Raw genomic sequence first — 23,292 nt, forward strand, 5'->3', positions numbered from 1 at the left:
GTTTTCTGGTTGCTCTAAGGCACTATATGGCTATAGAGACTCAACATGTGAATGCATCCAGAGCATAGCTTTAGTTTGCCTTTTGCTTCTGTTTTTGTTTGATAGGTTGGCGACTATTCAGCCATATTGGACTCTGCGTAGAGTGATGCCTAGTATATGTAACTGAGGTCGAGCTTTCCCACCTTTGGTTCCTCTCTGAATTTTCTGCCACTGTCTAAACAAGCTTTTTGGGAAAATCTTAAAGCATTTTGCTACCTCCTCGACCTTCTTCATCTGTATGGTCTGTGTGATTATCAGATCAATTTAATCAGAAATTGTCTGCCTAGTATCAAGAAGCCTTTGAACAGGTGTTCCCACTGTAAAGCCCCTTATACGCAATCATGCTTTCGATTCCTGTATTGTCTCTTAGAGATGTTCACACCCAAATCATCTTTCAATATCAACAGGAGTGTATCCACTTATCCCAGTATTCACCAAGGAGTCCCTCTAGTTTTTTTTGGGAGACCCTCACCAGCTATTTTCTACCATAAGTATATTATTACTCTAGAGTACTCATAGCCAATAGCAGCATCATGGGGTCTCCTTCTTCTCCCAACCAAGGGGGTAGTTTCCACATAAGTCCAGGAAACTATTAGGGATCCATGAACAAAAATACAAAAAAGTGCAGTGAAAGTGATCTAAAAATGCCCTTATCATTCAGCTACAATCCAACTTTAGTTTGGCTGGGATAGGGTATGTTTAAAAACAAATATGATGTGATGTGATAGGAACGAATTACGTGTCCTTCACACATATCAGGTCAGATCGACATGTTTCAGTCCACTCTTGTCCAAAAGGGAGATTGGCATTCTTCAGGACCAAAGAATCAGCGGATCCCAAAGTCCCCAGATGCAGGTTTTACCTTCCTGGACTTCTCCATTTAGTGCGATGACTTTGCATGCTCCATATTTGTAACTACCTGGTCATACAAGCTGCTGCTCAAGTGAATTCAATGATGTAAAACATCAACAAATGTGACTCTGTAATAAACAGAAGGAGTGAGTGATTCACTTAATAAGGAGCAGTTGGGCACCACAAATATGGAGCTTGTGGCGTTCCCCGGGGCTCCTCCCTCAACCCTACCCCCTTCAACACCTACATGACACCACTGGCAGACATAGCACATACCCACAGACTCAACATCATCACCTATGCCAACGACACCCAGCTCGTCCTATCCTTCACAGACAACGCTGCCGCCTAACTTTCAAAACACCATGACCGACATCGCCACCTGGATGAGGACCAACTGCCTCAAGCTCAACTCAGACAAAACAGAAGTCCTCATCTTTGGGAACAAGCCCTCCCTCTGGAACAACATGTGGTCGCCCTCTGCACTCGCCAGCCCCCCCCCCCAAATCCCCACCAGCCACTTACTCAACCTTGGAATTATCTTGAACACCCAACTGACCATGAAGCAACAGATCAACATCATCTCCTCTGCCTGCTTCCATGTGCTTCACAAGATCTTCAAGTGGATCCCCATCTCTACCAGGAAGACGGTCACCCAGTCCCTCATCTCCAACGGACTCGACTACAGCTACACGCTCTACACCAGAACCACGAAACCTCTCATGAACCTCCTACAGACCATCTGGCACGCAGCAGCAAGACTCATTCTCGACCTCCCCAGAAGAACAAGCATCACTCCCCACCTCAGGGCTCTCCACTGGCTCCCTTTCCAGCAAAAATGCCTCCTCAAGCTCCTCACACACCCCTACAAAGCCCTCCACAAATCCAGACCCGCCTACATCATCACCCGCTTCACCTTCCACTGACCGACCAGAGAACTACGCTCAGCCACCCTCGCCCAGGCCACGTCCCCAGGATTTGTTGCTCTTCAGAGGTTGCTCCTCCTCCCATCTCACCGCCAAGCCCTGGAATGACCTCCCCTTACACTTGTGCACCTCACCCCTCTCTGAAGAAATTCAGAAAGCAGCTCAAGTCTTGGCTGTGCGACTGCCATAGCCGCACTCGTCAAGGCCCCCTTGATTGATTGAGGTTTTTGGCATTGTTGGTCGGGCAGGTTGTTGGTCCGAGGTCTGCTGGCCAATAGGTAGAGTTATATAGGAAAGTGTTCTTGCCATGAGCAGCTAGTCAGGTTATAAAGTGGTGGGGCTATCAAACAAAAGGTCATTTTCCTGGAATATATTTGGGGTATCTCAACTCTAGTTTTTATAAAACTGTAGTCAGGACACATTCAAACACATGCTTACATACACACCCACTGGTGCACACTTGCAGACAGGAATATAATTAACATAAGCACTCGCTCCCTTATACACACAATATGGAAACTTACCTGGGCAGTCCTCCGCGCACAGTTTCGTCTGCACGTCGATTCCCGTCAGATCCAACAAACCAGGCGTTAGAGCAAGGCTGACACCTTTATGCTCAATCAGAAGCTCAGGTAGGACAGAATGGTGTCCTTATTTCTTTATTATGGCTTCCAATGAGGCATAAGGCCACCTCACTGACAGGTCCCAATTCACCATTATCTGACATAGCTCACTGCCTGATGCTAATGCAGCATGTCCGATATTGAGTTGGGTGTCCCCAACAAGGGAGATGATATTGATTCTGTGTGATCAGGTGATGTTGGCGAGCGGTGCCAAGTAGGTATCGAATAGCATGGGGCTGATCCTTGGTATCCTAAAGCGGAGTTGGCGACGGCTGAGCATGAAAGGGAGCCAGGCTGAGTGACTGGATGCATCTGCTAAGGAAGGAGCAGATCTAGTAGAGGGCAGGCCCTCTTACGCCGACCTTGTGGAGGTATCGAATGAGGGTGGGGTGGGAGATGGTGTCAAAGGCAGCAGAAAGGTTAAGTAGGATGAGAGCTGCAGTGTCTCCTATATCCATTATCAGTCTTATGTCGTCCATGGCAGCTACAAGGGCAGTCTCAATGCTATGGTTGGGCCTGAAACTCAGCTGGGCTTCTGTGAGGAGGCTGTTGCTTTTCAGGTAGTTGGCCAGGAGTCTGTTGATGACTTTCTCCAGGACTTTGGCAGGCTAGGATGTACAAGGAGATTGTTTAGTAGTTGGCAAGTTTCTCACTCTCTGCTGAGGGTTTCTCCAGAAGGGGGAATATGGTAGCATGTTTACAGACATCCTGGAAGGTAGCTGTACTGATAGAATTGTTAATTATTGGGGTCAAGGACAGTGTTTTAATAGGGCTTCAGGGTATACAGATTGCATAATTGCTACGGTTTCTCCAATGATGGTGAGGGGCCAGGAGGTCATGAGGGGGGGTTTGCATTGTCAGGCAGGAGGGCAGTAATGATGAATGGGTTTGGACAGGGGTCTAAATGTCTAAATCATTGTTGATGTTGCTGATCCTGTGGCTGAAATAGTGGGAGAGCTGGGAACAGAGGTCCTGAGATGGACTGATAGATGTTGAGTTGGTGTTCGGAGAGGTAAAATACTTTACAATAGTAAAGGGTTCTTTGGCGTTGTTTGTGTTGTTTTCACTTCATTCAGTCAGTGCTGACTGTTTGGTGTAAGTGCTTTTGACTATTTCGATATGGACGTATGTCAATCTGTTGCTTGCAGAGGCATTTGGTGAGTCTAAGGTCTCCTGTGTACCAGGTGACTTCCAACCTGTTTTTGGAGCGGTGTTGGTTTTAAGAGGGCCCAGCTGTGCATGTGTTTCACAATCACAACATCTGGTTACTAGTTTCTCTCTGGCCGTGTACAAAAATACATACATTTATATGGAGTGGCGTAGAGTGGTGGAGTGGTGTAGAGTGGAACAGTGTGTAGTGAAGTGGCTACAGTTGTGTGGCATATGGATGAATGTGAAATTTAGCAATCTAGATTATGGTGTGCAAAGGAATGCAAAACGGTGGATTGCACTGCCTTGCATTTCTCCAAATTTGCCAACCAATGCAGCGGCACGCATGATGGCCTTGAGTTGCTTTGTAATCTGACTTGAGTATTCCATTGTCCGTGCAACACCATGCATGATGCAAGGGTATCGCAATTCAATAATACAGCCTTAGTTATATTTTGGGCCATGGTAAACCTTGATAACTTTGCAATATACAATGGTACATGGCGTTGACAAGCCAGTATATAATTGGCTAATGGCTGTTTTTAGAGAATGAAAAGGCAGCCATATTGTTTTACTACACTTTGGCTGAGTTCAGTGTTTTAGGGCCTTAGATATAGATAAGTAGCAAGTGTCTACCTATTACCACCATATTAAAGTGGCAATAGGTTGGGAAATGTATTAAGGCTATGTACAACCATGGTAGTTTCACAAACTTTTTTTTTAAATGTCTTATAACTTAAAAATACTCACCCTGCTTAACTGCAATACCCAAAGAAAATAATTTCTGCACCATAATTCAGCCAAATGTCCTGTAAATCCATTCAGCCGTTTTCGCGATACGCCAAATACAATAGTGTATGGAAAACGCATTAGTGGGAAAACACATTTTGGGACCCTCCCCTTTTTACCTTGTACCCCTTAACAATTCACCACAAAAATTTGCATCACCTGAAAATTTGGAGAATGCTAAGGGCTGGAAAGTTTTGTGGTGATTCGTCAAATGGGTGGAAAGTTATTAAGGAGCTAATATCCAAGGAATTCCTGTCTTTGGGAATACTAACTTAAAGTTTCAAAGTGGCCATCAGATTTATTGTGATTTGTTTCTTTTTATCCATTGTATTTGTTATGTGTTTGTTTATTGGTTTACACAATTATGTGACCATAAATGTGTCTTTTAGTGGTTCATGTAGTAATTCTGAATTTTTCCATTTGCAGTCTAGATTATTTTTTGGCTTAACAAACTCCAGGAGATGGAGAGGGTCCAAAAACACTAGTTTCCTGTAAAAAGTGCCTGGTTGCCATTTTTGTTAGATTATTTTTTGGGCTTTCTTGCTATTTTTAGGAGGCTACATTTGAAGGTCAAAGTAAATTAAAAACAATCCTTGTTAATGTTATGAAAATTAGATTTTTTTTTTCCCTAGTGGCCAATTATCATGTCCTCCAAATAGTAGTTTGTGTGGCTCACTGTTAGATCATTTGTTTTCATTTTGGTGCACGGGGTGCATAAGTAAAATGGCTTTTGTTTGGCTTGTTGGCCCACTTTTATTTTGTGAGCCAGAGAGCATGCAAAGACAATTTATGTAGGTTAATATGTGTTCTATTTGTTTATAGGTTTCCATTAACATGTGACCATAAATGGGTCTTTCAGTTGTTCATGAGGTAAATCTGAAACTTTACATATGCAGTCTAGTTTATATTTTTGGGACTCCTTGCTACTTTTAGTAGTATTGTGCTACAAGATATCACTAAATTGTTAGCCCTTTTAAATTCATAACCACTTCATAACATCACTTGCAATACCAAAAAGAATAATTTGCATAGTCTAAAGTACATTGCTGTGAAATTTAATTACAAACCTTTCAGTCGTTTTGCTGCTACGTGAAATACAAAAGTCTATGTAAAATGCATTGGAGTTCACGCATGTTTTGGGGCCTCCTGTTTTTCTTTGCACCACCCTGACCAAACACCACAAAACTTCCTATCCTCTGACAATGTAACAGGTGCAGAAGATCTGCAAAGCTGCATGGAGGTTCGTCAAACGGGTCCAAAGTTATTATGGGACAAAAATCCAAGAAATCCCTATCTCTGGTAACCCTAACTATAACTATATATAACTAGCGCCACTCTGTTTTTATTTATAATATTTATTTATATATATATATATATATGTAATATTACCTAAAGTGGAAAAAACAGGGTCAGTTTTCAGTCGGAAAATGTGCTGTGTCTGCGTGCGTTTTGGGTCTTTCCTGTCACGGCCACTAGGCCTATCCACAAAAGTCAGGTACCATTTTCATCAGAAGACATGTGGGAGCATACAGTAGTCGAACATGTATTATTACTCATTTGTATTTTGCTGGATTTGTGTCTTTCAAATGTAAGCCAATGTGTAAGAAAGAAGATATTTTATTTTGAAAAATAGCAAAATACCCTCTAAATAATATGCTAGTACAGGTGCCCATAAATTTATAGATGTACAAATATCCACTGCTCCTAAACTCCAATGTCTTGTGCCCATTTCAGACATACATAGGGTTCCACGCTACCCATTTGTCACTATATATATATTTCACCAAATGAAGTATACTTGGGACACAAAAAAAACCCATTGTGTGGTGCAGCGATGCAGCTTAGTTGTTGGCTCCGGGTACCTTGGATTCTTGGAGAACCTACAAACCCTATGCACCCCAGCAACCAGAAGGGCCTAGCCAATGTAATGGTATATCACTTTTGTAAATCTCCCATCATGACAAAAAGTTACAGATGAAAACATTGTCACAAATGGCAGTTTTTTCCTACTTATTTTCAATATTACTTTATTTTAACACTTAGTTTCAACCTTGAGGGATCTATACGTATAACCCTTTGCTGAATTTGGAATTTTGTCAGTCAGTGTGGATAGCTCATATGGAAAAAAGTTATGGAGCCCTAAACCCAAACTACCCCCAAAAAAGCAGAAAAATGACTCCGCATATGGGGTGGAGGGAGGGGGGGAGGGCCAGAATTTAAAGGGTTAATTTTCAGGCCAGGGGGACAGAGACCCAGTGCCCTGCAATGGTAGATACAACATTTCTCTTGTGCAGCCTGCCAATCAGAGGGTGAATGCCCACAGGAGTTCGTGGGAACCTTTCTCTCCTGCAGACATGAGGCAGCCAATGGGAGAAAAAAATCAAATCACTCTATTATTTGAAATTGATTGATCGCAGGACTCTAGCGAGCTTCCTGCCAACCCAACCACCCAGATATACAGAGATTTTGACCCTTAATTCCTGAAAAATATCTGAACGGATGTACACCAAACTACAAAAAGCATGCTTTCTACCACATTTGGTGTAATTCTGTTCAGCCATTTTGCAACACCCTCCTCCCCCTATTTATTTTTTGCTATGCTGTCGAATGACGAATCATCCCTGAGACGTTTGAGAAAGGAGCTCAGAAAGGAGCTCAGGTGAATGAACTCTTTTAAAAAAAAAAATTATTACATCAAATGGCAACAAAGTTATTATCAAACCAAAATGCTCTTGTTGCATGGTAACTAGATCCTAATTATAACTACAAAGTGAAAACTTCCACGGTGTACAGAGTATTATTATTGGTTGCCTTTCTCTTTCGATGAAATATATATATATATATCACATTCTAAACGTACAAAACCATAGATATTCACCAGTTATAGTTGGAGTTACTTACCTCAAGTAATTATAACCCGTGCAATAAGTTAACTACAACTCTCGCCCCCGCCATATGCAGTTTTTTGTTTTTGTCAAAAATGTTACTGCAAATATTACCTTGATATTATCAATTGTATCATAAGTGCTGTAATTTGTGGGGCATGAGTTATAGTTACTTGAGGTAACTCTTAACTATACTGGTGAATTTCTATGATTTTGTATGTAAATGAGATATTTGTGTACAATTCAAAATAAAAAATGTATCTGTCATTTTAAAAAATTAAAATAATTTGTACTTAATAAATAAGAGAGAGAAGCGAGCCCGGATAGACTTCACACTGAGCTATTGCTTTATTTATTTATGTTTTTTCGCCCTTTATGGGCTCCCCCGCGGTCCCTACATATTTATAAAAAAAAAAAAAAATGTTTTTTTTTGTGCAAAATGCCCTTTACGGGCTACCTCAAGGCTTGCCTCGTGGTCCCATTACTTCAGCAAGCAAGGAGCTGCTTTTAACAGCAGCTCCGTGCTGAACCATTTCACCTCTGTTCCCTGCACGCGTGCAGAGGACAGAAATAAAAGCTTCGGTTTTTTACAGCGGGACCTGCTTCACAGGTCCCACTGTCAAAAACCAAAGTGCTCCCTGTGGCTTGGCTGCAGCCAAGCCACAGTAAACAGCTGTGTCCTTGGGGTGGGAATCCAGGATCATAGCAGGAGCCGGCCCAGCGGTGTGGTGCTCTCCAGGGCCATCAGTGGCTCCACGAGGGGAGCCGCGTGGCTGCTCTTCAATGTTTTAGCAGCCTTGGGAAGGGGGTGATCCCTAGGGCTTGGGGGCACCCAAACGGACCCCCAATTTTTTCTTAGCTATTTGTCCCAGGAAGTAGTGGTCCCTGGTGCAGCGAGGGGAGTGCATGCCCCACCTACTCTACATTATTACATTTATCAATGACCTCGGGAGGTGGTGATGCCCGGGGAAACCCCCCTGCCCCACAATGAATTATTCCACAAATGCCCCCAGGACTTGGCCCACCTAGGGGCTTTAAAATGACGAAGCGCAAGAGCCTGCACTTCATTAAAAAAAATATATATATCTTTGCCATGGATTAGTGATCCCTGTCGCGACTCTGGCAAAAAAAATATTCATACCATGGCGCTTTTCTGGGACTTGGCTGAAGCAGAGTCCCAACATAGCTGACAGCACTTCAGCGGTCAGCCAATCAGATCTCAGCACGAGATCCGGAGGGGTCACAAACTATGTTTTCTGTAGGCTGCGCGCATGCTCGCACAGTCTTGCCTTTCCCTGCGCCCATGACCAAAAGGGATAATAATAAAACTACATTTAGCCGACGTGCGGCTGGTGTGAAAAATCCTGGTTTGTGTGTGGCAGGCTGCTGCTGCAGGAGGTCAAAGACACGCACGAAAGACAAAGAGGCTGTTCCTTCGTTTAATTCAAGAATGGAGCATTTTAGGAGGCCGATCTGGGGCAGTGTGAAATAAACGCCTTGAACTTGATTATTTTGTTTTAAAGACTTGGCAAATACATAATTTTTTTTTTTTTTTTTTTTACCGTGCCTCTTTTTAATTCATTATCATATCAGAGGTCCTTCAAATAAATGCTGTCAATATGCCTATGAAGCAGGGCTAGTTTTAGGATTTAGCTGTGTGTTCAACAATTTTCAGGCAACAGTAAAAATGTCAAGATAACTCTGGTGATTAATGTACCTGCTGGAGAGAGATCAGAGTTTTGTCTGTTGGCAGTTTTGACTCTTCTAAGGTAGCACCGTGGGTTAATATGCCTGCTGCAAAGAACTGCACCATGCAAACAGAACTGTATTTATATGGATAGCTCAGTGATTTACTACTTTTGTTACAGAAATTCTTTAGTTACTTGCAATTCATAAGTTACAATCTAAATATAGCACAGTGACCTATGAATTATCAAAGCTGCGTGCAAACTGCATGGTATAGGTTAAAACTTAGGTTTTTTCCTAGTTTTTCATTATCCCAATGTTGCTAAAAAGGGTTTTGGGTTGAAATAGACTCATTAATAAAGCCAACGGCCACCACTGTTCGCTCATGCGCTATCTTCGCTCAACTATTCTGAGACCATCATACTTAAGGGCATCATAGAGTGGGCAGGGAGAGGGCGACACGTGTGTGGTCTTGGGAAGAGTTTCAGTGTCTTGTGGCAGCACCAGACCCGCAGAGGGCAGGTTGGGGAGAGCTCTGTTTTTGGAAAAGTGAGCCGGATTAGGGAGAATTTAAAGCTTTGGATGTAAGGTAAGCCCTTCATGTGAGGTCGATGGACTGGGCACCAATTAATTGAGTGACAGTTCCTCAAGTTGTAACGTTTGGCTGTGCGCTTCTGTACAAATGAAAATGAGCAGCCAGGCATAAAATAATCCTTACCCATATGAAATAGAGTTCAGAGAATCAGTCTGCTCACACTAGAGGGCAGGAGTCAGCACTGGAGGTAAAGTTTCGAAAGCTGAGGCTCCGAGAGGGCATGGGGCCTGGGTTTGAAGGTCTTATAGACTGGCTTGCAAGAATCACAGAGAAGAAGCATGTCAGTACTGTGGAGAACTCAGAGTGAATGGGGACTTCAGCACTGGGCTCTGGAGGGCTCAGTGAAGGAATCTTAGCTCAAATGGATAGAGTTAGAGCTCTTTTCAGAGGGGGGACTCAGCACATGGGTCATGAAGGCAGATTTGCACTCCTACACACTGCTCTTCATGTGTTCCATCCGGTGAAATGCAGGGCATGCATGTTCGCACAGTGAGTTTTACTTGAATAGAGGGACCTTCAGAGGCCCTGCACAGGCTGTGGGTACCCTCAGATGCATTGTGGCCAGTGGGAGCTGGTTTGCAACCTATGCCCCATATACCTACAATGGTTGGAAGCTGGCAACCTGAGGTCACGAGGTGCAAGAGTTTTGGTCATGTCACATAAGAGCCAAAGGGTACTCAGAATGGGGGAGGTCAGCAGCGATGGGGGTTCTCATCTTGAGTGCACAGGCCAAACATTCATTCACCAGGTTTGTCGAGGAGCTTGTCATGAGGTAGAAAAGAAATAGGACAAGAGGACAGGGTGAAAGTTGATATATAAGATAAAAAGGCAATGGAAATGAAGAAAAGCAGAAGGTTGGAACGCAGTAGTTCTGGATAGAAAGACGTTGGGAGGAGAAGTGGGCAACTATGAAGGAGTAATATTGAAGAAGGAAATATGAAGGGGCACAGAAGGGTACAGAGAGAATGGGATATGAAGTAGAGAGGATAAAGTCAGGAGAATCCTAGCATTTGAAAATGGACAAAGCATGTAGGAAAGCCAGATTGATGATAAAGATGGGAGAGTAGAGAAAAGGAGGAAAGATACAAACGGGGACTGGAACGAAAGAAAAGATGCAGGATAGGAAAGTAGAAAAATAGGAAGTACAGAATTAATAGAAAGATGGAGAGGGAAGAACATTTGGAGGAGAGGATAAGGGAAAGAGGGACTTGAATGTAAAGAGAAAAGGGGGCATGTACGGAGAGGATGGCCCATGGAAGTGATATAGTGAAAAGATGTGAATGAGGAAGAAATGCTGAGGAAAAGAAAGAAAGGGGTGTGCAACATAAAAAGAAAGGAAAAAGAAGGAAGGACAATAAGAACAAACAAAAGGCGATCGGTAACCAGAGGGCAGGCAAAATGATTGAAAGGGACAATTAGAAGACTATCAGGGCAACATCAGTGCACTAGTTCAATAGGTTAATCTCCTAGGTAACGAAATTCATTAGTACAGTAGTTCAGTGGTTTTGCATATGATTGCTGCCATCCAGGGGCGTTGTTTTGTAGTTGTGTTCTTCAAATGTAACAAAGTGAAAACTTGAGTAAAACAGATTTTTCAAAAAAGGAGAAAGGTAGACAAAGATGACAACCAAAGTGGTCAGAGGCAAGTAATGAGATGAGTAGAAGAGAAACATAGTCAAGATATTGATTTGATAGAGAAAGGGCAGAAGGAGAGAGAGAACTTGGAGATAAGAGAGAGTTTGAGGAAGAGAGAATGGTAGGATGTAGATTGAACATTGAGGATGCAGGATGAGTGAGTAGTAGAGGAGAATGGAATGGGAGAAAGAAAAGTGGGGAAGATAAGGTGCAAGGAGACAAGATAAAAACGTTAGAAAAAGAGAGGAACGAGATAAGGATAAGTGAGAGTGATTGGAAGTGGATACAGATAAAAGGTGTGTGGAGGAGATAAGAGATTCATGACTTTAGCTAAAAGACAGGAATGGTACATAGAATGATTACGGTCGCAAGATTCAGTATCACCGGTGCTCAGAGGTGCAAGGAACTCACTGCAACCCTGTAATGGATCTCTTTTAATACCAAGCCAAAGGTGAGGGGAGGTCAATTTCTTTCTGGTTTAAATTAAGGCTGATGATACATTTGCTGTGCCACTGAATTTGGTAGCTTGCACACAGCACATACTTGCATCTTAAATTGTTGCTTTCTTCAGTGCACGTTGCCTTGACTGTAGTGCACAAAGCACCTTTATTGCTGCACATAAAGGAAAATTAGAGGGAACATTGGTCGTAAATTCTTTGCGTCCCTATATATAAAATGTTTCCCCCCCTTAATTTCTCAAAAACTACTACACAAATTCACACCAAAACAAAAAAGGTTGCTTCCTGTAAGGCATATGCCTGTAGTCACCATCTCAAAATACTGATTGCCCCGTTCCAATTAAACTAATATTTACTTATGATCAGATATTGTACATCCTGGATATTCCACATGTGTTATGACATTCGGATGCATGTATGTGTTCTACAGTGCACAAAATGAAATATTGAGTAATATGTATATTCTGCCCCTGCTGGGTGCTGATGTCACTAGACATCCATCAATTTGCCGCTATGCAGCCAAGTCGTCAGTGACCAGTGTACTGGGCAGCAAAAGACGTGACCTATGCACAGTACGTCCCTGACACAATTATAGTCCCCTCTGCATATGGTATGTGTGCATATCCGTTGGAGCATGAGTCTTAAGTACATGTCTGGGTAGCCTAGCTACAAGGAAGCCAAAGGTATAGGCTAGCTTTCGCAATAGGCCTCCCGTCCAGCTAAACCTTCATTTGTAACATACTTGCCATCTTGGTCTATTCGACTATGATGCACTTCCAATGACAAATCTTATCTGACCCACAATATTTTGCCCCTCTGGCATGATGGCAGAGTCTTATAGTATAGTTGTCCCTCCTATCAATTATGTATCAATTATTTAATGTAATGCCTTCCTGTAATGAAAAGTGTGTTTCCTGCAAACATGGGAATATCAACACCACATCAGCAAAGCTGTGCATATATTTTAACTTTTTGTAACAATATTACCAAGGCTTCCCACAGTCCAAGTAATGTTTTTATGTGTTCAGCCATGCCATTGTATGAAGTTGTAAACTGCATGCTTGTTGACTTTGCAGCCATCCAACCAACTCCTTACCTCCTGCAACCCAGACAGTAATGTTGGCTGCTCATCTATTGCTGCTGTCAATAAGTCTCCTACATGCTCTTCTAGTGGTGTACCACAAATTCTATCGATTTGTAACACACATACATTAACAGACCCTCTTGCCACAGTCTGGTTCTGAACTGTGCAACCTTAACCTGTATATTAAGACTACAGGTGCTAAGGTACATGACACAGTGGATGATGGTGAATTTGAGATGTTTGGGTACATGGCACACTGTATGATGGTGAACATAGTGATGTTTTGGGTACATGACTCACTGGATGGTGGTGAAGATAGAGATGTTTGGGTACAGGCAAGGCAGTGGATCTTGAGGTTAGTGTTGCAAGGATGCTGCAGGTGCTGAGGGCACATGTGACACTTAAAAAGGCTGGGATACAAGGATGCCTGGGGTACTGCACGTGCTTGAAAATGATACTGTGCACTGAGAGGCTGTGGTTATTGGGATTTAGCAGGGAGACTGGCAATGCATTGGCTTTCAGTGATTCTTGGGTAAGTGGCAGGCTGGATATATTGCAGGGCAAAGGGTATACTGGGGGTTTTGGGAACAAGATGGATACTTGTTGATATGTCTGACAAGAATATTAGGATGGTAGATGCTGATGCTGCTGGGTTTACAACCTGGGTTATGGCGACCTCCCCCCCCGCTTTTCATCTTACAGGCTCAAACCACTTTGATAAAAACTGATGCAGACATACTGTTGCGTCACTATATGGTGTGAAACCCTTCAGATAAAAAGTTTGCAGGTACCATGGAGTAAGTAGGCTTGAAGGCAGTATAGGAAACTTGTAGGTCCAAATATGTTCCAATGTGTCTGTTAAATTTAAAGTTGCATTGGTCATCATTCTTGTTCAATATTTTGTCTTTCCAGGATCAACATTGTGGAGTCCCAGGCTTTCTCTTCACTACCGAACCTGCGCTTCCTGGACCTCAGCAACAACCTCCTAGGTGAGATCCACCCAGATGCCTTTGGTCCAACCAATAACTCCATCCAAGAGCTTGGCCTGAGCCGTGCACTCTTTAACTCATCTGCCATCCAACACTTGGCTACCGCTCTATCACGTGGAGGTTTCAGGCACTTGATAAAGCTAGAGCTGGCTGACAATGCAATTGTGTATCTGCCACCGGGTATGTTTGCTGGCATGAGCAGCCTGCGTCAGCTGGACCTGCGAAACAACTCCCTGATAGGTGTCAAAAATGGCACATTGGCTGGCCTGCGACTGGACACTCTTGACTTGACTCTAAATGCCCTTAAGACACTACGTGTGGGTTCTTTGGGGGACCTAGCTGCTCAACAGGGACTCCACCTCTACTTGAAAGAAAATCCATTTGTGTGCGACTGCGAAATCGAGGAGCTGGCTGCGTGGCTCAACACTAGCACTCAGGTGCAGGATGTGGAGCAGTTGGTTTGTGCCTACCCGGAGGACCTGCGGAATGTGTCACTGGTGAGCCTGGGTGAGACCGAGCTGGACTGCCATGCCGTCGAGGATGTCCTGCACACCTCTTACGTTTTCCTAGGTGTGGTGCTGGGTATTGTAGGCCTGGTTTTCGTGTTTGTCCTCTACCTCAACCGAAAAGGTATGAAAACGTGGATCGTAAGCATGAGAGATGGCTGCCATGACCTAATGGAGAGCTACCATTACCGCTATGAGATTGACTCAGACCCCAGAGTCACACGGGTCTCGACCACTGACATTTAAATGTAGCTCTTGACCAGGCAGGGAAAGAAATTATTTTTTTGACAACGTCATCCACTACCTGACGAGTTGCCTAAGCTCTTTTCTAACCCTGTTGCTAACATTGAATACTTAAGCTCTTGATGACACCTGACATTGGTTCTCGGAGCTGAACCGGGGAATGTTGATGTGAAGGGTTGGCGAGGTTGGCCTACAAGAAGGCATATTTAGAAGCAAGTCAGTGCTCTGGTATGACATTGGGCAGTATGTCTTAGTATTCCCTTCATTACGAGTTGGGCCTGCCCTGGTTTGGATCTGAGCTGCTCCTCGCTCTCTGACAACTCTGTACAGCTTCTTCTTCAAACTGTTCTGACATTAATGTTTTTCGTCCAGTTGCATTTTTTACCGAACAACAGCAATGCTACCTTAAAGGTGAAATCCTCATCTCTTCTTATGTGTGGGTGCTTTTGGGATATCTGAATCAAATTTCTTCTTTGGTAAAACTAGCCCCTACAGTAATTTATTGACCTATGCCAAGCCATCCAGCCTCCTATATCCAGTGACCAATGTTCAGTGAGTGCAGCATTGATCACACAGCAGCAATTGCCAGCTGATCCATACCCTTGCTATCAACAGGTGCAGCTCTTACTCACTGAGTGCCAACAAGTAGAGCTCTCAGATGCCCGACATAGACCAAACCAGCTCTCACACACTTTGTGTAGCAATACTGCTTTGTCACGTGGTGATAAACAATAAAGCGTTCGATCTGCTCTAGCCAATCAATAAGCCCTTTATTAGCTAGTGTGATCCAATACACCTATTGTATGTGTGCTGCCAGCACTACTGCTCTTAATGACATGGTACCAGCTAGTAGAGCCCCTCAGTCACCTGGCACAACACAATTCAGTTCTTGATCACCTGTAAATCCGTACAGTTCTCCATCACCTGTCCTCAATACAGATTATAGGCATCCTGCCAGTCAACATTTTTGATCACCCTGTGCCAAGATATGCAACTTTTAATCAACTGGTGCCAACTTGTGAGCTCTTGATAACTTCTGCCAACAAATACAGTTTTTGATCATGTAGCGTAAATCAATGCATCGCTCAATCACCTGGTGCCAACTGTTGTAGCTCTGTCACATGGCTTCTGCCAGTAGAGCTCTTGATCTCTTAAAAACTATGAATAAGTTTGTTGATTACCTACTGAATGCCACTACACCTCTCAATCGCCTTGCGCCTGCCTATGTACCTTCTGATGTCCTGTCGCCCACCAGTAGACATGTTGAACACTTGTCAATTACCAGTACAGCTATTGATCTCCTAACACCTGCAGCAGAGCTCCTGATTACCTGGTGTTTACTAATACAGCTCTCAATCACCTGGCATCTACAAATCCAGCTGTTAGGAACTTGGCATCCATCAATGCAGCTGTTGATCACCCAGCACCATCTTTTATTTCTATTCATTGTTGACATGGCCAAAGGGCACTATGAAGGATGCTGAGAACTTGTTATGCCCCAGAGAGACATGCTGCCTGTCTTTGTAAAGACTTCATCTATTAACCCTCTTCTCCGAAAGTACTTATCCATGTTTCTACAACCTAAAGTCCCATGTGCTTCACTTTGTGCACTGCCTGGGCTACTTGCTGAGGCCACTGCAGGCTGTGGAAGTCATAATACTGGGCTGGTACCAAAGGATTGTAATTCTCCTGCAGGCAGGAAGTTCTGCCACCCTCCTCTGTTCTTCTATCTTTGAAAGGGGGAATTTTTTGGAGGCCGTACAGGATTTCTATGTTTCTCTCCGGAGACGCTGCGGAATTTGAATGTTATGCAGTAAACGCTATTGCACAACGTTAGTTATTTTAGAGGAACTTTGTCCTGATCTGTATATGACATAATGAAGTTTTTAGATGTTTCTTCTTTTTTTATTACAGTGGCATTTATTGAATTTATGTATATCTGGCTCTTTAAATCTTCACAAGAAGGTACCCAGCAATGCATGCATGATGAGTACACTGAGCATGACTGTCCTAATTTGCACTCCATGGCACATTGTATACACTGACTGAATGAACCTGTGCATGGAGACACTCTATGGCACATTGTATACACTGACTGAAGGAACCTGTGCATGGAGACTCGGGTTGGGCTCAGTTACGCTACACCTCCAGCATCCATAGTCTTCCATGCTGCCTTCTGACTAGCAGGCCAGTCTGCAGACTCTTCCCTACTTCACTGACATGTTCATACGTAGGACACACGGCAATCTCTCACTGACAAGCAGTCTTACATACAGCACACACGTGTGCATTCGGTTCCTTCATGACAGATGTGCATGCTATGCAAACATACCGTGGGACGGTCCCTTGGTGACAGACCGTAATTCCTACACAGGGGTTGCAGCATACACCTATTCTAGATTCCAAATGCTGTGCTTTAACCAACATTAGGTTGAGTCATTATGACTCTCAATGAGAGTGCACACATGGACCATCCCTATGTGACAAGGCCGTGGGCATACTGTGCACATCAGCCATTCATTGGACAGTAATTCATGCAGACAATGCACAGAGCTCTGCGCGCTTTTACACCACTTTTTGGTAGACCAACATATAACACATAAAGACCTGCATCCTGTCCCTTCACTTACATGTATGCAGCATAATCAGACATGCAAGCCCCCTTGCAAGCAGACAGACCAGTATGTAGTTCACAGACATGGAGACAAGCCTGCATGTTGCATATACAGACCTGCAGGCCGTTATCACTCTTAGAGGCAGTCGTTTATACACCATACGCAGTCCTACATTGTATATCCTCTTGGAAAGGCGGACATGCTTGCATCACACCCAAATTTGCAGGCTGTGCTGTCATTCACACTAAAGTTTACAAAAAGTGATAGATGGAATACTTGAATTGATCTCAGCCACAGATAATCATTCGGGCCGCATCCCAGTTCATTGTTGTTTAGCCCACCATGCCACCTCGGCTTGGACCCAGCCATATGCAGATCAGTGTTAATCCTGCTCTAATAGGAACAGTCCAACCCCAACTGTCCTGCCAGAACCTCCCTGTATTGGAACACAAGCAGCACATAACCAGTTTTGCCCTAGTCAGGGCTCATCAGCCAGCTATAGCTTGGTTCCAGTGTTACAGTGTGCACAGTGTTAGTCTATGCATACCCGTCCCACAGCATTTCCACAAACATCCTCAAGCACGCAGAAACACAGCAAACAACATGGCAGTCGTGGCAGCTTCTCAGCCCAATCGTAACCATTTGGGGTAGGGGACAGATCCCAAAGGAACAAGTTCTTTAAGCAAGTGACTGCAGATCAAAAACCCCACCACATAACACCAGTGGGGGCAGAATAGGAGGCTTCCTAACTGACAGCCAATTTGGGCTGGACTTTTCCAATTGAAGCAGGGTCAAGACTGATTTGCATATGGCTGGATCCAAACTAAGGTTTCATGGAGTGCAAAATAATAATGGACTGGGACGAGGCCCAAGTGATTCTCAGCGGCTGAGTTTAATTCAAACATTCAATCAGTTTTTTTGTATACTTTAGTGTGTTGCCACCATTTACAGGTACACTGGCTTCCAGCACAGACTCTTCAGCAGTATGCCCAAAACATCCTATTTGTTCATCTTTCAATGTCTTAGGCCTGCATCCTTCCTGCTACACGAAGGGACACTGTGTGATATGCACAGCAGGGCATTTGCATGGAGTTAATGAATCTGCTATAGAGTGGGACCACAAAGACCAATTGAAATGGAGGAGATGTGAGTGGGATCTGAGACCGAGAGGCTGGACCCACCAAGTAATGCACACTCAGTGTTTTTGCCAAAAAGAAGGAATTAAATAGATTTCTATCCTTGACGATCCTTTGTTCTCTGTGAGAATTGCCATGCATTTGATTAATGCGCTGTCCATGTGGTGAGAAAACGCAAAGGTACTTTTTTATTTTTTATTCACCAATACCCCCCACCCTCTAGAGGCTAATGCCATTATGATGGCCATTGTCCACAAAGACCTTTCCAGAGTCTTGAGGTGGGGATGTGTCTTGTTTCTTCTTGTGAATGTGTTAATCTTGTAGCATAAATCTTTTCTTGATTCTCATGCTGTGCATTTTTTTCAATTATCTACTTCTGGGTCCGGGATACCTTCTTAGTCGTCTTCTTTTTATGGATATTGTGTGTTCCCATTTAAAAGTCTGATATAAGAAGTGTCCCGGAAGCCAGTGTGCTTGGTTGCCATCTTCAGATTCTTTTATCTGCTGTTGCGTCTGGACGAAATAACTGAAGGTCCTTGGACACCAAAAAAGAAGCAGAAGATTTTCAATGGATTGCTGAGCTAACATAGAAAAAGGCAGCCTACAGAGAGCATTTGTAAATGATCATAGTAGGACGAAGAACACCGAAAGCACTCCTGGTTAAAACCTCAAAATAGTAGAGCCAATCCCCAATCCTGAAGACCATGGACCACGCTCCATGCTGAGCAAGGGGCTCCCTAGGTAGAGTGTCTTGAGCCTAAAATGGCGAGAATCATGAAAAACAAAAAGAATTTCGACTCAGCCCTCTGAGAATTCCAAATCTCCTCAATACCAATAGGGAAGAAGAATCGGGAGGAAAAAAAGCAGAATGAGCTTGAATCACCCTCTACACCGGAGCCATAGGAGAAAAAGCAGGAGATGTTCTTTGAAGGAGAATACTTCAAGGGTCAGGGGATGTTGAAGACAAGACGACTAAAGCATCAATAACAAGTGGTAAGTTTTTCCACACTGACTCTCCGGGGGGAGGGAATGAGTCAAATTCACCAAGATCTTTACGACCGGATGACATTGCAATGTATAATGTGCACAAGGGCCGCAGACCAGTACGAAATCCAGCTTGAGGAAGAGAAGACACAGGCTTGCTTCCTTCTTGAGACTCTCTTACCTTCACAGAGCACAAGTCAATACCTCTCCTTCACCAGCAGCCCAGTCTTATGAGCTGAGGGGCCTCGCCCTCGCACTTTTTGGACATAGAGTGTCAGACTGAGCAAAAGTAAGCCTGATAAACACACTGTATTTTCAAGTCAAGCAGCTAAAAGCTAGACATGCTCTAAATGCACGGACTTGTGGCTGCCTGAGCTGAACTTTGCTGGGCACAGGTTGGCAGCGCCTGTGGTTATGACCTCCTCAGCTCACTAAAGGTACTCCAGGCCCTCCTCCTCATGACGAGTGGGAGCTTCAGAGATAGCCTCGTACCTCGGTGCTTCAGTTTTAGGCCCTGAGCGGCCAACAGCGGAGTCTCAATCACTGACACCTCGTCAAAGAGTGGGGTGGGGGCCAGCAACTCTCATTGACCCCATCCCACTCTTTTTTATAATGTGTAGACTGATGCCTTCCTTCAGCGGCGGACCTGTGGTCAGCCAATGAGGGGAGGCAGCAGTCCCAACCCTCCGCGGCTTCCCTTCCCAAGAGCTGCTTCAGGTAAGTGCTGTGTTTTTATTGATTATTTGGTGCATATATGTATGAATGTGTGTGCATTTGCAAGTGAGTGTTATGGGTGTGTGTGCACACTTTTCTGCATGTGAATGCTTGGGTTATGTGAGTGTGCATGTGTGTGTATGGGCCCCCTGGCACCACTTTACGTTGTACTTACTGGCTACCACTGCTCCCTTTGCTACAAAGCATTATAGATCACGAAAGGAAGCATTCAAGGAGCTGGCATGCTGCAGATGTGTGATTCGAAAGGTGAACAAAAAAAAATGAACATTTTTCAAAGGACCCCTTATACATGAGGGGCAGTGCAGCGGCAGATTTCATCATAGTGGCCAATGCTAATAAGAGAGCCGATGTCCCCACATCCTCAAGGCTACCTCCTGAGAAAGGGAGCAAGATGGTAGAAATGGTTGGCTTAAACATTGAAAGAGGAGCTGCAACGCAGTGGAGGATTGCAAACTCCCAATGCCCTGCTAAATGGGTATGTCCATCAACAATGGGAGAAAGTCGGGGATACAATGAAGTACCTCCTGGAGCAATACCGGAAGAGGTTAGCATCCCTCATAAAAGAGGGGGAACAATTGTCAGTACTTGTCTGAAATTTGCATTAGACGCTGCAGATACAGCAAGCAAACAACTGGTAATGAGGGTTACTCTCAGGAGACACACCTGGCTGTGGGTGTCGGGTTTTAAGCATGAGGAGCAGGCCAACATCATTTAAAAAAAACCTTTACAGGAGAGCACACATGCGGCACTGCAGTGGACAACACACTGCAATAGATAAATAAAAAATGACAAATATGAAGGCCATGGGGCACAACACGAAGGGAACAACAAGCAACACTACAGCTGTGGCAGTGACTCAGTCCAACCCCTGCCATTTTGTGGTAGAGCAAGAGGAAGGGGACAGACCCCCTAGAGGCGCATGCTCTTAAAGCAAATGACTCAGCATATCAACCGCCTCACCACATAACACCAGTGAGGGGTTGGAGGGCTGAATAGCAGACTTCCTCCAGGAATGGAGGTAAGTCACATCATACAGATGGATACTCAACATCATCCAGCACGGCTAGTGCATAGAACTTTTGAAAACTCCACCAGGCATAAAACCAAAGAAAAGATCACAAAAACGAAGGAAGAAATTAATGATATGTCTGCAGTGTGAGGTGGAAGAGAGTTGGCTTGTTAACAACACCAGAAAATTCATAATGCCAAGGCTTTGCATCCATGCGCCCACGCTGCTACTCCCTGAGGAATGCCATGTTGCTAGGTTGGATATGGAAAAATGCAAATGCTTTTTCACCAGTTCCTTCACACCTCTAGTGAAAACAAGTGCAAATAATCACAAAGTAATGCTGATTATGTTTGCCTCGCAATGCAAACTAGGATCTTAGATAAAAGAGATTTTAGATGTTACAGAGCAAATTGATATGTCCTGTGGTGCAAAGAAAAGGAACTGTTCTGCAGCAGAATACAAGATGCCACAAGGATCAGGTACTTAACACTTCTACTAGACAATAGTTTAATCTTCACTAAAGGTCCACTTGACAGCAGTAGTTCCTTGTACACAAGAAACAATGACTAAAAGATTCCTAGATGGAGCAAAGCAAATGACTCTATCCAGATCAGTACCAACACTCCTGTGTAAATTCAGTCTGGTACTAACAGAGCTAATGATATAACCCTTTGTGCTGCTCCATAAAGCAGAACTCTTCTTAACCTCAAAGACTGCCTTTTTAGTTGCCATCAGGTCTCTATGAAGGATACACCAACTGCATGTGCTAACCACCAGGGAGCCTTCTCTACAAATAGACAAGGACAGGGTGGTCAATCAGCCCACGCTTCTTTCCAAAGGTCACATCACAGTTTCAAGTTAATCAAGACATTCAGCTGCCAGTGTTTTTTCCAGCAACCAAAAATGCACACAGTAAGGGCCTTGCATACTTGAATACACTTAGGGGAATCATGTGCTACTTAGAAAGGACAGAGGATGTCAGGAAGAGAATGCAATTCTTTATATCCTTTGCAAATTCAAACGGCTCACCAGTGACAAAAGGCACCATGCGCATTGGATACTTCAAACAATCCAGATGTGCCACAGAAAAGCAGGAGTGCAACTAGAGACAAAGCATAAAGCACATTCCTCAAGGAAGAAAGGAGACACCATAGCTTTTTGGCGAACATCCTGATAAACAGCACATGCATTGCAGCCACTTTGTCATCCATTAATACATTTGCAAAACACTACTTTGTGGTCCACGTCAACAAAGAATCACAGGTGGGACAAAGATAAATGAAGTATTTATTTGCAAGTGCAATCTTCAAGGCTACAGCTACAAAAACAATGCACAGCATGTGAATCGAGAAAAGATTTACACTACAAAATAAAATGATTACTTACCTGTAGGAGTAGTTTTGCAGCTTGAATAGTATTCTGGATTTACATGCATCCCACTCAGTACCATGAGAAATGAAGTGCAACAAAAGCAGACTAAGAACTAAAGAAAACAAGTTAGCTAGGGGTAAAAAAATGTCTGAAGATGGTAGGCAAACACTGGGGCTTCCAGGGCACGTCTCACATCACAAGGAGACTGAGAGACCACCAATTGGGAACAAATAAAGCGCAGTAAGAAGAGAAGAATAGAGAACTATGAATGTATTCCGGAACCCAACTGCTAGATGGCGGAATAGTGCACAGCATGTGAATCTAACAAATTCATCGAGCTGCGAAACTGCTCTTGCGGGTAAGTAACCATTTCAAAACCTGCATGGTTGTCAACCCACAGGAAAAGCTAGTGAAACAGATCATCGAAGGCTGCACATTTTCAGGGAGCAGCGCTCTTACTACAGGAACCGGGGATGTCACTGACGGGCATTCTTAAGCTGTGGAAGTCCCATAGGATTCCCCATGCCAGGGCTACTCGAATGAAGCTGGCAGTTACAGGTGTCTTCATCAAGCATGACCCCAGTGCTACCATTAACTGTGAAATCTCAATAGATCGTGGCACTGGGAGTGGCAGTGGACAAACTGTCAAGATCCTGTGCCTACTTTGGAGGTAAACTGCTTCATGGCTGTACTTAACGTGCAAAAGAAAAAGTTGTTTCATTTATGAGATGCCAAATCTTGATGCCTAGGTTTGCAGAAGAGGCAGCCTAACTAAGCCGCTGTAGGAAACTTAACAGAAGCTGAGAATGTACATAGTGAACAGACAACCAAAATAAAGGGCTTTCTCCTCTGTATATAGGCTCTAAAACAGAATACATATTCTAGAAATTCTAGCTTGGAGAGTGTGATTCCACAGTGCCTCCAGAAAGCCCTTTGCATATTAAAATGTTTCATTAATTGCCCTCAGTGCTATGTTGAAATCC

At 43.8% G+C, this 23,292-nt stretch overlaps 1 protein-coding gene across 1 annotated transcript in view; it reads left to right on the forward strand.

The window, feature by feature from the left end:
- The window catches only part of LOC138284869 (trophoblast glycoprotein-like), a 28,344-nt gene extending 10,027 nt beyond the window's left edge, over positions 1-18,317 (forward strand). The window contains exon 3 of the mRNA XM_069224092.1: positions 13,634-18,317. Coding sequence (XP_069080193.1) covers positions 13,634-14,462 — 829 coding nt within the window. The 3' untranslated portion in view covers positions 14,463-18,317. The remainder of the gene's footprint in view (positions 1-13,633) is intronic.
- The last annotated feature ends 4,975 nt before the right edge of the window (positions 18,318-23,292 follow it).

The sequence above is a fragment of the Pleurodeles waltl genome, chromosome 3_1 (assembly GCF_031143425.1).
Source record: "Pleurodeles waltl isolate 20211129_DDA chromosome 3_1, aPleWal1.hap1.20221129, whole genome shotgun sequence".
Lineage (NCBI taxonomy): Eukaryota > Metazoa > Chordata > Amphibia > Caudata > Salamandridae > Pleurodeles > Pleurodeles waltl.